General features: G+C 45.6%; 1 protein-coding gene across 15 annotated transcripts in view; it reads left to right on the forward strand.

Annotated features, from left to right (window-relative positions):
* myo18ab (myosin XVIIIA b) overlaps nt 1-9,595 on the forward strand; it is a 157,603-nt gene extending 148,008 nt beyond the window's left edge. For 13 of the 15 annotated variants that reach the window (XM_083773517.1, XM_083773505.1, XM_083773509.1 and 10 more), the window contains 3 exons: nt 3,305-3,427; nt 4,623-6,170; nt 7,378-7,518. In XM_083773517.1, coding sequence (XP_083629643.1) covers nt 3,305-3,427; nt 4,623-6,162 — 1,663 coding nt within the window. In that variant the 3' untranslated portion in view covers nt 6,163-6,170; nt 7,378-7,518. Of the gene's footprint in view, nt 1-3,304; nt 3,428-4,622; nt 6,171-7,377 lie in introns of all 15 variants that reach the window. The other 2 variants (XM_083773508.1, XM_083773506.1) reach the window with 1 other exon arrangement.
* The last annotated feature ends 5,316 nt before the right edge of the window (nt 9,596-14,911 follow it).

Genomic DNA, 14,911 nt, shown 5'->3' on the forward strand with positions numbered 1-14,911 from the left:
ATTAATGTCTCCTCGCCACTGTCTCTGTTTGTTTGCCTCCCCCAGGCTTTCAGCGGGGCTTAACGCATTTTGGGCGGGAACCCCTTTTGTTGTTAGCACTATGTTATGCTTTAGCTATTGAAAAATAGCAGATCTACAAGCTCATAGGGCGCCACCGAGTGGCGCACTACGAGCTTGTAGGTCTGCTATTTTTGAAAAATCGAAGAACCACTGACATAGCTTTTTCAGAAAACTGTCTGATCTCAGGTCAAAATGGGTTAACTAATGGTATGGCGGTCAAGGATATAAATTGTGGTTGACGCCACGTGTGAAGCGTTTGATTACAAATTGCCTGCCGTTCGGTTTATCAACAAGATCCCCACATTCACAAAGCAACAATGAAATGTTGTTTAGGGCAAACAGACAATTAATCCACCTAAACTCTATTAATTTAAGACATCATCAAGGCCTTCACATACCAGTTTTTATTTATTTGTTTTAGTCGTCATAGCTTAGTTTTCATTTTGTTTCCATTTTGTTTTTGTCAGTGGAAAAAAGGTAGTCGACGAACATTTTCCGGCATAGTATTAGTTGACAAAGTCAACACTGTTGTGCACACACTCTCTATCTTTGCCCTTTGACTTTGCTGTATTCATCACTCCTGGATCAGTCCTTGAATTACGAATCTCATTTTGAATACAGCAAAAGCAAGAGATTCAACACAGCTATAGCTTTAAGTCCCAGGAAACTCCGCAATGTCGCTGAGGTCAAGATGCAGCGGGGAGGGGGGGGGCGGGGGGCAGGCGCATGCATCACACATCAAAAACAATTTCCCCTTTTCACATTCCCATTTTCTCAAGGCGAGAGTAGTTATTTAAAACAGAGTGTTGACAGATAAGGGAAAGGTTAAAAGACTAATCTAAGAGGGCCTGGGGGGGGCGACTGTTGACTCACAAAAACAAAACAAAACAACACAACACCACAAATCCTAGCGAGTTTTTTTTTTTTTTTTTTATCTCACAAGAGATGAGCAAACAGTTGTGGAACCTTCTCGGCACAGCAAATAGCTAGCGTCAAGTGCTGCATTTCCCAGAGCCTCTTTGTGTGATGTTTACCCCGTCTTATTGACAAGTCCTCCCGTGCCAGGAAAACAGCAGCTTGGTTGCTCTGTCATCAGTTGGCAGCCACTGTGTCCCTAGATTGTCTGCTAGACTGGGCATGGCCTGCAAAGCTAATTACAGCCTTAAGAGCCACTGTGGCCCTCGTCTGTCCTCCCAGCCAATCCCCTCCTTTCTCTTGTGAGCGGGAATGCGGTCCCAGCAGCAATGGCCAAGGTTATTGTGCACCGTAAAAGGGATCAGCGTATGCAGTTGCCTTTTACTGTGCAAGCCATTATTGAATATCTCTCCTCTGCAATCCTTGGGAGCTTTTGTCTCTGGCCGTTAACACGTTTAATTATACAGTAGGTGGTACGGGGCCTTGTAAAGATGTGAATGGTGGGGTAGAAAGATTTCTCTCCTCTCCCTTCAACAATGGGACGAGATAGATTCTGAACCAGATGCAGAGAGACATATAAATCCACCCCCCCCCCCCTCCCCTGCCCCCCCGACACCCCCCGCCACCCAACTCCACCCACCAACTCAGCAGCCTGATGTCTCAGTAGAGCCATTAAGCTGTAACAACTTAATTTCGCAGCACCACACGAGGCACTGGGCTTTGACGGCACTTAATGAGTGTTGTGCTCTCTTCATCCGTGTCAAATTTTATGACAACTCCTCTGTCTCACCCTGCGCCTCGCTGTGGTTTGTCGACGTGTAAGGATAATTCAGCAGAAGAAAGAAAGAAAAATAATGGAGTGTGCTGCGCAGCCCAAGCTGTGCACCAAATATTTTTTTTGTCAAGACATAGAATTGCAGGGCGTATGCATGTCTGAGTGCATCTGAAGAAGAAGCATAATGAAAAGACGAGAGGTAAAAGTGTACTTGTTTGGTGCCTGCACAGTCCATTCAAAATCAATTTTCTTAAACCGCACTGTTGTCCTTCAATGGCTTTAGGTGTGTGTTTTTGATTGATTCATTGATTGAAATATTTATTAACAGTTTGTAGAATTTACAGTACATTTTAAGCACAAACTCAATACAAAGACTGTTAACTGTGAGTGGACGACCCAATTAAGCATTACACTTGTTTACAACAGGGTCCACATTGTTCAATTCATCAAAACATTTAGAGACATACAAATAGACACTTCTATGTAGCTAAAGAACAGAACAGGAATTCATCATATAGGAAGCAAAAAGGGAAAAGATATATATACAGTGAGGGGAAATGGGGTGGGGGGGGGGGATTCAGATTTTACAGAGGCCAGTTTCGAATTGCAGCCATCCGTAGGTGCCCTTTGAGAGCGGTTTTGAAGGAGTCAAGGGATTCACATGTCTTAATGACTGTTGGTAGGGCGTTCCACATTTTGGTGGCATAGGAGCGAAAATAATTTAGTCCCTTGTTTGTGCCGAATCTGGGTTGTACATGGTTTGTTGCACTCCCTCTGGTGTTGTGGGTGTGGACTTCGTTTACATTAAGGAAGTATTTAGACAGGTACATGGGTATCTTGGTGGTGTATCGAATCTTGTGGACCAGACCCATTGCAAGATGCTGTACTCTGTCGTCGACCCTAAGCCATCCCAGCCTGTCAAAGTGGGCAGGGGTGAGGTGGGTTCGGGGGGTGAGGCCAAGTAGGAGTGTGTGTGTGTGTGTGTGTGTGTGTGTGTGTGTGTGTGTGTGTGTGTGTGTGTGTGTGCGTGTGTGCGTGTGCGTGTGTGCGCGCGCGCGCGCAATTGTTCCTTGCACGACCCCAGCTAAACACTGGACCAGGCTGATGATGATAACACCTCTAACAGAACCCAACGCTGTGTGCTAAATGTAGTGTGTGTGTGTGTGCGTGCGCACACCCCCTGGATTTATTTGGTGTGTTTTTTCCCTGAATAGGTCCTGTAATCGACTGCATGCGCCCACCACGTTGTTGTTTTTTTTTATCCAGGAAAGAAAGGTGCTTCACCTTTTGTTCTCCCAACTAACACTTCCAACTTCAATCTACTAAAATCATTCTCCTTTCCCCCTCTACTCAAACTACAAAGAAATCCTCCAAACGCTTTTTTCCTCCCCGTTACTCTCTCTCTCTGCTGATTGCTCACCTATTTCAACCTCCTCCTTTTATCCACCCACCCCCTCCCCCCCATGTTTTACCTCACTCATTGTATCTGCTGGTCTCATCAACCCAGTTTGCAACGCTCTAATGTTTTGTTTCTCCATCCTCCGTCGGGCCCAGCGAGGGGGACTCGGACACGGACTCGGAGCTGGAGGACCGCGTGGACGGCGTGAAGTCCTGGCTGTCCAAAAACAAGGGCTCTGCCAAGAACCTCTCCGACGACGGCAGTCTGAAGAGCTCCAGGTCAGTGCTAGTGCGCTTCCCCGTCCTTTTGCCATTGGATCTGTATACGCGCTATTAAGCTGTTTAATCGTACGTTTGGCCGGCCTTAAATATCCAGCCCGCCCAGATATAAATAGTTTACGCCGGTCTGACCCCAGAGGAGATGAAGCGATTGGAGCAGAGGCACTTGGCCGAAACGAGTGGAGTGTTATTACTTGAATGTATTATCTACGCACTCTGTCTTTATTGTCACTCCCCTGATGACAAGCGGTGGGGAGGGGGGGTTCTAAAAGGGAGCTGACTCCCTGGCAGATTTATCGACATGCCCATTGGCCAGCTGGCATGGACTACCTGAGCCCCCCCCCCCCTCTCTCTCTCCCTGAGATTAATGGGTGTGTCTGCCTGCTGACAGCTTCGATTGCCCTAGATTTTTCTCCTTATCGCAAGTTTAACTCGCCTCCTCCAACTCCAGCCGCTGCAACTTTGAAAAGTTTGGGGGAGTTTCTAAATCTGTGTTTACTGTGTGTCCCCACGGACAACAATACACCAGGAGAGCTTAGCTCCCATACCTAGCTGCCACCGTCTCTTAAGAGAAGGTTTAGTGTGTGTTGGGTTTAAATACACCCCCGCACCCGACATGCACGGCACACACCCGCAGTAACACCGCAGAAGCCCTTAGGGGATTTAAATTGCAATGAGATGCTTGACTGAAATCCTCTGTAACATTTACAGGCATAAAATTTCATTGGAATCAATATTGCACACTCCATTGTTCAATATAGCGCTCATTAGGAGCATCTTGGACTTTGATTCTGCGTAAAGGAATTGATTACAGCAAGCCAATATTATTCTGTCAGAGCTCCAATACATGCTGTGTGAAATGTATTTAATTTAGAAGCCAGCCTGGTCTGCACTGACGTGGTGTCGTGAAAAGTAAACTTCTTCAAATACAGTATACTTCCTCACTCCCTTTCAGCTGTACAACTATGATCCTCCTGAAGGTCATCTCTTTTCAGCTTCCTTTTTATTTCTTTATTTCTACATTTCTATTACTCTCTCTAGTTTGCTTTTCATTTGTTGTTCATCTGCTCTTATTCAATTTTCTTATATTTCCCTGACACGCAACTTCACCCTGACTTCGTCCATTTTTTTCATCTTTTGCTCTCCTTGCGTCCTTTTCCTTTCTACTCCCTTTTTCCCCCTATTCTCTCTCTAGATGTGCAGTAAATGTAGATGCAAAGGAAGCGAAGGAGTATAAGGAATGGAAGGAGGCTAATAAAGAGGGCAAGGAGGTAGAGCAGGGCAGGCCTGTGGTGAGTTCCCTTAGCTACAGGAAACGCTCCAACCTTAAGGACTCATTCGGTGGCAAAGGGGACGAGAGCTCCCTCTTCAGCACCCTCAAGGACAACTCTGAGTCGCAGGAGACTCTCTCCTCGTTCCGCAAGGCCAAGCCCAAAGCCTCGGACGCCCAGGACGACTGCCTCTCTGTCACCTCCTCCTGGAGGAAATCTCAAGCGGGAGAGGACATGGACGACGACCGAGGCTCGGTCATCTCCCAGGCTTATTCGGAGGCCACCAGCCGAGCAAGGAAAGGCATGGACAGCCGCTGGGGAGACTTCGACAAGGAGTCCACTGTCGCGCCGAGTCGGGCTTCCGCGCGTCGCATGTTCAGCCCGGAGGACGACGCCAAGTCCACCGTCAGCGTAGGTCAGTCCAGTCCTCTGGGACGCCACCGAAGCGCCTCCCGTCTGGACGAGGGGAGGAGCGGGGAGTCCTCGTACGGACGCAGCCCCAGTTTGAGCAGGTGGTCCGGCGGACGCAGCCCCGGGAGCGTGAGCCGCGCCGACTCCCGCATGTCCGTGGCGCGCAGCTGCCGCCTCAGCGAGTTCGACGTTGACATGGACGACGGCCGGAGCGTGGCGTTCACAGAGAGGTCGTCGGCATACAGTCCTCACTCTTCCACCGGCCGCAGCATGTCCATGCCGCCCCCACAAGCCCGGTCCTCCATGGGGGACGACGACCTGCTGGACACCTCAGATGTCAAACCGGTGAGCCACCGCAGCTACTTGGACCCTGACCTGGAGAAAGCCATCAACGAGGTGTTGAGCTTCAAGCCCATCAAGTTCAAGCGCACCAGCCTGGAAGACTCCGAGGCCGAGGCCGAGGTGAAGAAAGACGACAGCGATGACCGCAAGAGTGTGGTGCGCGAGGCAGACAGTGGCCGCGGTGGTAGTAGCCTCAGGCGCTCGGCGTCCGCCGTGGACTGCGTCAGAGCGCCCAGCAGCATGAGCAGAAGCAGCAGCAGAAGCAGCAGCCGCAGTCGCAGTCGCAGCAAGAGCAAAGCCGGTAAAAGTAAGAAGAAGAGGAGGAGTCATAGCTCCGAGTCCGAGAGCTCCGACGACAACAAGAGCCGCAAGAAAAGCAGTTCAAAGAAGAAAGGCAAGAAGTCCAAGAAGTCCAAGTCCAAAAAGAAGGAGCAGTCGTCGTCGTCGTCCTCCTCCTCTTCATCGTCTTCAGACTCGGAGTCCGACTCGGAGTCCGACTCCAGCTCGGGCGCTTCTACAATTTCTTACCGTAGCTCCAACAGTGTGAAGAGAGCTCCGTCTCGCCACGCTTCTAGCCCAGAAGCAGAAGGGGAGCCCGGGGTGCCCACTGAGGGCCCGCAGCCCAACAAGAAGCAGGACAAGAAGAGGAAGAAGAAGGTGGACAGCCTGATGATGAAATACCTTTATCGTCCAGAAGAAGAGAGTGAATAAAGCAGGCAGTAGGTGGTTGCCCCTTGCCTGGTGTGGATTTGAGGAATGTACTCGGAGCATGGTGTGATTCTAACCACTGAAAGATACCACTAATATGTCACTGATACCACTGGATGGATTGATATATACAGTAGATACAGCCCCTTTGTGAGGTATCACTTTGGAGATGTTTGTTTGTTATTGTTGCTGTTTTGGGATATTTATCCATATTATCTGAACACCGGTAACGGCATTCATTAATTCACAGCGGCTCCTCTTAGAGCAATTAGGATTATGTCTCTAGAATGACAATTATCGTGACTACTTTTTGCTGCAGTAATGCCATTAAGACTTTAGTGGGGAGCTCACCGGGAGAGGATGTGGCTTAGGCGTGTTGTGAATTTGATCAGCATGCAGATTAGCTGAGCGGTGGGGGTGAGAAGTGGAACTCACGTGGGTATTATGCCCCCACTAATTCCTCTCCGAATGTCTCTGTGATTTATTGCCCTGAAAAGGCAAAAATAATGGGAGTCGTCAATTAAGTGGGGCCACCATAGATTTTTCCTCTCAAGCCCCTTAACTGCAGGTGTAATTAGACCCCAAGCATCGATTTACACCAACTAGCGAGTTCATCTAAGATGCGCGATTGACAGTAATTAACCCCAGGTTTGCAATATTTAAGCAGCGTGAATGTTAAATAATGTTAAAACACAGAGTGAGTTGTAGGTGGGTTTTACCCTACATTTTTTTCAATGTTAAACTTGGTCGTCACATTTGGTAGTGTTAACTGAAACGATGCACAGCTTTGCATTTTTGTCTCGTTAGACTTAGTTGACTAGGGTCCCCCAGGGGTCTATACTTTTGCATCTATGCCAAATCTCTTCGCCAAAATTAGCCCATCTATGAACAACTAGTCACTGGGATTTTCTGCAAATGTTTTCCCCAGAATAAGAAAAATAGGGTTCATGTGTTTTAAATTGATCCTGGAGGTAAAGCAAGCCTATAAAAATGTATAACATTGTATGTCACATTTCTTCATATTTAGTGCCCCTGACCTGCATTCTATTTTCTCTTGCATGGGTTTACCTTTACGAAAGATTACGTTGGTGCACTTGCTATGATGGCTGACGATGTATTTTAGATTTCGGTTGGCCTTGTTGTAAAGAGGTGTGGCAGCTGTGTGCGTTGCTCTCTGTTTGATGTTGACTCCATCTTCCTGTGGTTGCCTCTCCACAGCCCACCCAGCCGTAGGCGCTTCTGTCTGGACAGATCCGACCACGAGGATGAGGAAGACGAGAGGGAAGGGGAGTCCCGCTCCCGATACAAACGCGGCAGCTACCTGAATGATAGCGACGGCGAGGACAAGCCTTCGGAGTCCACAATCTAATCCTCGATATCCCTGTATATTAGACACACACGCACAATCACTCAGTCGCATTGTTTGGCCTTGCATGTGAAGTTGACGCCAGTCGTGTACAATTAGACACATGCACGCACGCACTCGCGCAAATACACATACTATAGTCCCACATACACATACTATAGTCACGCATACACGTAATAACCAGACACCCAAAACACTCAACTGCTCAATGGGGTGTGTTAGCCCTACAGCAAAGCAGACAATATTATAATTGTTTTTACTGTTGTTGTTATTATTACTATTAATATTATTATTATTATGCAGCGCTTGCTATGCCAGATCCTTGAAGGGTTTGGGTGCAGTATTAAAATCTATGTTGTCCCTCACCACCCACCCTCGGCACCCCAACACCCTTCCAAAACAGTAGCTTCATTAATAATGCCTTGTCTCTGCTGGCGGCACACACAGCTGCTTGGCTTGAGCAACGCTCTCCCTTCCTACAGTATTTGCCTTCTGTCATGGTTGTAACTGAGCCAAAGAACTCTGATCTTCTTTTTTCCCCCCCTTTATTAACATTCTTATTATCATTCTTATTATCATCAGTGCACCATAATTAAAAAAAAGTAGAAGAGGAAAAGATTGTCAACCAAAAAAAGCCTTTGTATCTGTGCGTGCACTGTTGTTATTGCCTGCTCAAGTTTCGTCTTTGGAGAAAAACCCCCGGATATTTCTCCCCTGGTTTATTTTCTTATTTATTTAAAAAAAAAATGTATTTTGCTGACTTCAAGTGCCATTTGATTTAAGTACGTTCTTTCTGTACAGTTGTCTTCTTTCCAGCTGTGCTTGGATCCGGGCTGTTTGGTGAACCGCACACTCGAGACACTCTCATCATCTGCTTGCCTTTTGATCCCTCAAAGATTCTGCAGGCTTTTCTTTCAGGCAAATCATTTCCCACAACACAACACAGACAAAAGGGCTGCAGCACTAACTGCTCTGTGATGAAAGCAACTCCTCTCCCCCACTTTCTTTTTTCATCTTTTTGTTTTGATGTTTGAAAGAGATGGATAATTTGTTTGGAAAAGTAGCGCCGTCAACAATATGAATTTCCATGAGGTTGAGCACACCTCTGTTGAAATGCCTTGTCTCATTCTTATTCCAACTCGAATTGACTCAAGTACTTGCCGGCAATTCTGTAGGGAGGAATGTTTTTCTTTTGCTCAGCTGTTTGTTTTTTTTCAAACTCACTCTTTGTGCTTGTTCACATGCTTGCTCTTTTTTTTGTTTTGTTTTAAATTCAATGTGCTTTAGCTTTCCAAAGGGAATGTACTTGACACGGGGCAACAGTGATTAGTTGGTTCACTGACAAAACACGCAACACGACACAACACCACTGAGCAGACTGGATAAAGCATCCTGAACCAGCATCTTAAAGTCTCCTTCCTTAACTGGACACAACCGCCATCCGTTCAAGAGCCAATACTGTGAAAGAGTTTTCTGTGTCTTTGGATGACATGTTTTGTTCTGTAACTTGTCAATATGCTAGTCCAGACCTAGTGACGCCGCTCCTGAAACATCAAGAAAAAAATAGGAAATCTGCATTGTCATGGTTGCTTAAAGTGTTACATTGAACCCTTTTGGCCATGTCTCTAGTATTTATGAATTAGCAACATTAAGATATTTTTAGTGAGGCCTCCAACATCCATAAATTATCTTACATGGATTTGGTGGCTGAAAAGATTGGCTGGTTTTCTGCGCAAGAGGAAGAAATTCAGTGTGATTGTATTATACATGCTTTTTTTTATAGACACACGTCTATCACTTCTGCTTACTCTCTATGCAGTCGACATGAGATTGGAATGACATTTTGAACCTGGTTCAACAAACTACCTGCATAGAAAACGGAAAGCGTCAAATGACATAACATTGCTGACTGTACACATTCATATTTATGTATAAAATACCTGTATGGATCATGCTAGCTTTCAAAATAGCTTGTTTATTTTCGTTATTGAACAAAATGACCACTTGTTATAAGTAATAATTTTGCATTACAATTTAATATATTGTAAATAAATGATGGTGATTGTTTTACTGTGACTTCAGGGTTGATTTTTCTCCCTCGCGGCTTCCATTTTGTTGTATTTTTGGGGGCATGTCACTCTGTTTTAGACTGGACTATGTTCTTTTGATACGGTTCCGCTCTTAAGATTCCTGGAGGCCATACGAAGTTTATAGGAATTCAGTGTGATTACGATTTGATGTTGTTCATCCGTTTTCAGAAATGGAGTTGACCTCAAGACTGCCTTTTTTTTTTAAAGAGTTGTTTAAAAAGGCAAATGGTGGTTTTCTGTGAGTGCAGAAGTCACAGAGCCAAGCTGCAACAGCACATAACCATGTTTAATTTCCTGAAGACCAACCACAGAGACCTACACAGCTGGGACTAGGGGGAGACACACGTTCTGTTAACATTAAAACAATATTAGCCTTCACTTCGCTCACTGGCCGTCAAGACCACCTACTGTTTTTTTCCCCCTTTAATGATTGGTCATGGATTGGTGCTGAAGAGGACCAGTGAGGACTCTGGCTTCCTGGGCACCCCAGGGTGGAAATCCACTGTTAACCCTATCTCATCCATGTAGAATTGTTCTGGAAAAGCTACCATATTACCATCTCTCTGTGCTTCTTCTGACAAAACCATTGAATCTCTGCATTTTAAATGGTAATTTTCTCTCTTTGACTATTTCCCGAAGGATATAACCCCTGGGAAATTCTTATCTATATGGAAACCTTGAATCTATACAATAAGATATAATAGTTTGTTGAGAACTGCTGACACTGTGAAGAATTTCACAAAGTGCTGAAAGTGTCCTTGAGAGATGTCGGATAGAGGGACGCTATAGATCTAATCTGTCAAGCGATCAATATTCAATCTCATAGTTTTGATATTGGTTTGGGATGTGCTCCGCATTTTGTTATTAATTTAAGTCTGACTTCTGTCCTGTGGTGCACATGAAAGTCATTCATGTTGTCTTTCTCTGCCATTATGCTGACGTCCCAGTAAACGAGGAGCAGATGCAATATGCTGTTTTAGTTGATGAATAATAGTAAGTTAATGTTCTTATTGCCTATTTGATACACAAAGGAAAACCATATAACATTATGCAAGTAGATAAAAACAATTGTACACATAATGAGAATGCATAACATAAACTACATACAACTAGATACAAATGGTGTGGACTTTCCTAATGTGTATGAACTGCGTCCCTATTACATGGCCATGTTTTTGCCACAAATTCTCAAATATACAATATGAAAATTGTTCAACATAGTGCTTGGGGTTCTGGCTGATGAAGTAAATTAGATATGCAATTCATAACTAATTGAGCATCAGCTTGCCGGCCCATACATTTTTCAAGAGGCGAGTTGCATTGGGATAAACATTGTTAGATCCTTGCAGTATGCATCTGCCCTGTGTGTGTCTCACATTTTTGTCACAGAAATGTTGGCGAACGTTCGAAAGCCGTCATACTGGAGGTGTGAGCTCTAGCTTCGTAGAGGAGATGGTCAGCGTCACGCAGAGGCCCCGTTGAGAGTCGAGCGTAGTTCCAGTGCTTCATCTGAGGATTGCTCAGCCAAGGATTACTGCAGCCAACAAGGAGACAGCAGGTCAAGGCTACAGGCAAGGTCAAACTGGCACTGGTTTGGTTAAGTGATTGTGCTTCCCCCCCCCCCCCCCCCGGCGGTTAGGCTTTCTTAGGGGGAACATCCCCAAACCAGCAGCCAAGCAGTCGCTCAGCATCAAGCCAGGACTTCATTCTGTTACCCCACACGGTTAAGGATGTCAGGAAGTTGCTGTGTCAGCAATTCCAGGAGAGCCGAGGGGTAGGTGGGTGGCTGGCCGGGTATGACGGGTGTCTTTGGCAATCTTAGGAAATACTCCCTGGTGCCTTACAGTACATGTCTCTGCTGTCTGTGGAGAGAAATTAAATGGCCTTTTAAACCTACCCTCGACCATATTAGACAGCTTCCGTCTACCCTGTTTGAATTAGTCTAAAAATGAAACATGAATTATTCCAATCTATCCACTTATTCTTTTGGCCGCTCCCCCCCCCCCCCCCCCCCCCCCCCCCTGTCTCCCGAATGGAGATTACTGTCTGCAACCTTTGAACCCCCCTAATCAAAACTACTCAAGGCCGTTCAGTATTCATGAGCTGAGTGATGGAAATCGCCCTTTCAGCTGCTGGCGCATCTCAGCTTCCAGGGAGAAGGAGAGGGGAGACAGCGAGATGGAGACAGATGACTGAAGGGGGAATGCTGGCAGGAAGGCACGCACACTGTACTTTTTCCCCAGAGACAAAGTGACAAGGAAATGCTGTAAAAACAGGCGATGCCTTCAGTGTTTTCGCCTGGCAACAGTGCCACTGAGCTCATTACCCTTCCAAATGTAGCTGCTGTTCCCATCTTTTCCCCCTGGGCCCCCCTGCTGACAGTCTATCTTGTTTTTTGGCTGACTCGCAACTGTTGCCTCTGACCTCCGTGACACGTAAACGGCAGACGGCCCGGTGCGACTGCCATGTGCTTTGGCAGGCAAGGTGGTCGATAATGTTTTCTTTTCAAGAAGGAGGAAGGGAACAAAGGGAACAAAACGCAGCCTGGATTTCCTGTGGTCACTGTCAAGACTGTCACATTTGGGGCCCGTTTTAATTCCATTTAGACTAGAGACAACACTGGTACGGTGAAGGTCATTTTATTTATAAAGCGCCTTTCAAAACAACTGTTACAAGGTGCTGTACAATAAAATAATAGAATAAAACAAGAACGTCACAATAAAAAATAAAGCAATAAATGTCAGAAGACCTAAGTGGTCTCACATTTACCTTGGCGTGTACCAATTCGGTTAACTAAATTGGGGCCCAGCCCATGGAGAGAAGTAGTTAACAAAAAATGTAAAACAATTCTGGAGTCAATTGGTAGCCAGTGTAAAGCTGCGACCACAGGTGTAATATTTATATTGTGACCTATATGTATTGGTTTAAAGTCTAGCAGCCGCATTCTGCACAAGCTGGAGGCGGTGTATAGAGGAGTGACCGAGTTACTTACAATAGTCCCAACGGCGAATAAATAAAAGCATGTATACGTTTTTCATTGAGGGGGTCAGTCATTGTCTAATGTCCGTATATATATCCACTTTTCAGCGCATCAGTAATCGACTCACTGCCCAAGTATTCCCTTCCCATCCTCTGGAGTTGTGATCCCCTTCGTCTGCACCTTTATGGCGGGAACCCCTTTTGGTGTTTTAACTAAGCATTATGTTATACTATAGCTATTGAAAAATAGCAGATCTACAAGCTTGTAGCGCGCCACCGAGTGGCGCGCTACGAGCTTGTAGATCTGCTATTTTCTTTAAATCTTGACACAAATCGCGGACAAATCTTTGAATATATATTATTTCAGAGGACTTTTTTTTATTTAACGCTTTATGGCCAGTTTTGGCCTTAACAAGGACCTCAGGTTTGACCACATATTGTCCCTTCCATTCATATGTAGGACTAGCACAGTTGCATCCAGACGCTTTCTTGCTTTCAATCTCGCATGTTGAGTTACTTGCTAGTTTTCATTGAGCTGATTGCTTCCGAGTTTCCCAGCTGCCTTTGGTACACACACACACACACATAGGGCCCATGGTGTTGAAGGGCAGCTAGCAGGCTGAGAGGTTCTGGATCAGCCAAGATCTGATTTAACCAGCATCTAAACACCCTTTTAGATACAGTTCATGAGGAAGGCAGGTGAACAGAAAAGGCCTACAGCGCTGCCCTCGTGTCGAGACCAGCTGCCTCTAGATGTGTGGGAGTGGTTGGTACAGGGCTATAGTGGGAGCCTGCAGAGCGCTGCCCTCGGAAGGTCGGTGGCCATTCCGCAGCACATTGCAAGGTCATGTACGGATCACGCAACTCGAGCACATGCATATTTACACCGTACTGCTTACCCAATGTAGTTTTTATAAGAGGGCATGTTGCCACCGCTGCTAGCACAGATCTACGGTTCATGTAGAATTCGATCATGACCTCTAAGTCCTGACCTTTCTGTGCAGTCTCAAGACAAGTTGGGGGAGGTACTGTACTGTATTAAGTCTGCATTTCCTTCTGACAGTTTGGGTACAGAGATACTTTTGGCTGACAATGAAAATGAAGTAGGCTACAGTATATACTGTAGAAAGTCTGCAACGCATGCATTATTAAACAGAAGGTAGATAGATACAAGGTAGGTAATACATCTAGGACCTAGGGCATTAAGCAACTAGTCGACTAATCGACTAGTCTACTAGTAAATCCACTAGTCGACCTTGTTGGTACTAGTTGACGAGTTTATTTTTTTATTTTTTCCCCGATTTTGTAGACCTCAAGATCAGGTAGATTATAGTTATAGTCACCAATGTACACAGTTTTTAAATGAACAAATATTTATTTCCATAATGGGTAGTTAAACAACTAGCCGACTAGTAAACTAGGCAACTAGTCGACTAGTAAAAATGACTAGAAGTGAATGCCCTACTGGGACCATATCATGATTCTAACTGTAAACAGTATAATAACCAAAAATACATAATAATTTGTTCATTTCATCGAAACTATATTCACACTATGACGAAGTGACGATGGAAGGCTCGTCTGAGGACGACCTAGAGAGAGACACTAAGATGCCAGGTCTGCAAATTAACTTGGCATCTGTCTACATAACACGATATCTATATTAGCCTTTGCATGAGCCTAAAGTGGAATCTGAAGAGGTGTGTCTTCAGATTACGGTGGAAGATTGGGAGTAAGTCTGCAGTTTGTTCCACAGTTCCCGGGGCGGCGGTGGTGGCTCAGGGGTAGAGTGGCCGGATGGTAACCGCAAGGTCCCCAGTTCGAACCCGGGCTTCCCCAGAGTTAGCATCGAAGTGTCCTTGAGCAAGGCTCTGAACCCCTAATTGCTCCTGATGTGCTGGTTGGTGCCTTGCATGGTTTCCGCTGCTGTGAATGAGTGAATGTAATGCACAATCTATGTAAAGCGCCTTGAATAAAGGCACTATATGAATGCACCATTTACCATTTACAGTTTGGGAGCCAGAAGGGAGAAGATTCTGGGATGTGTGGTGCGTTAATTGTCCTGGAGGTTCTGCCTCTTATGTAGGAGCAGAACAATAATCTTGAGACAAAAACTGGGCGACTTGACATTCAAAACAGATCACGCTATAAAATATAATATAAATATGGGGACTGGAGACGGAGACCAGAAAGCTTTGCTGCGATTAAAACAAGTCAACAAACATTGTCAGAAATGCGCAGGGGGGGGTCCAGTCCCAGACGGCACGACACATGCACATTATGAGTATAATTTTATCACCATAGATTTCACTGTGTA

Source organism: Protomyctophum parallelum (assembly GCF_964188405.1).
Source record: "Protomyctophum parallelum genome assembly, chromosome: 9".
Classification (NCBI taxonomy): domain Eukaryota; kingdom Metazoa; phylum Chordata; class Actinopteri; order Myctophiformes; family Myctophidae; genus Protomyctophum; species Protomyctophum parallelum.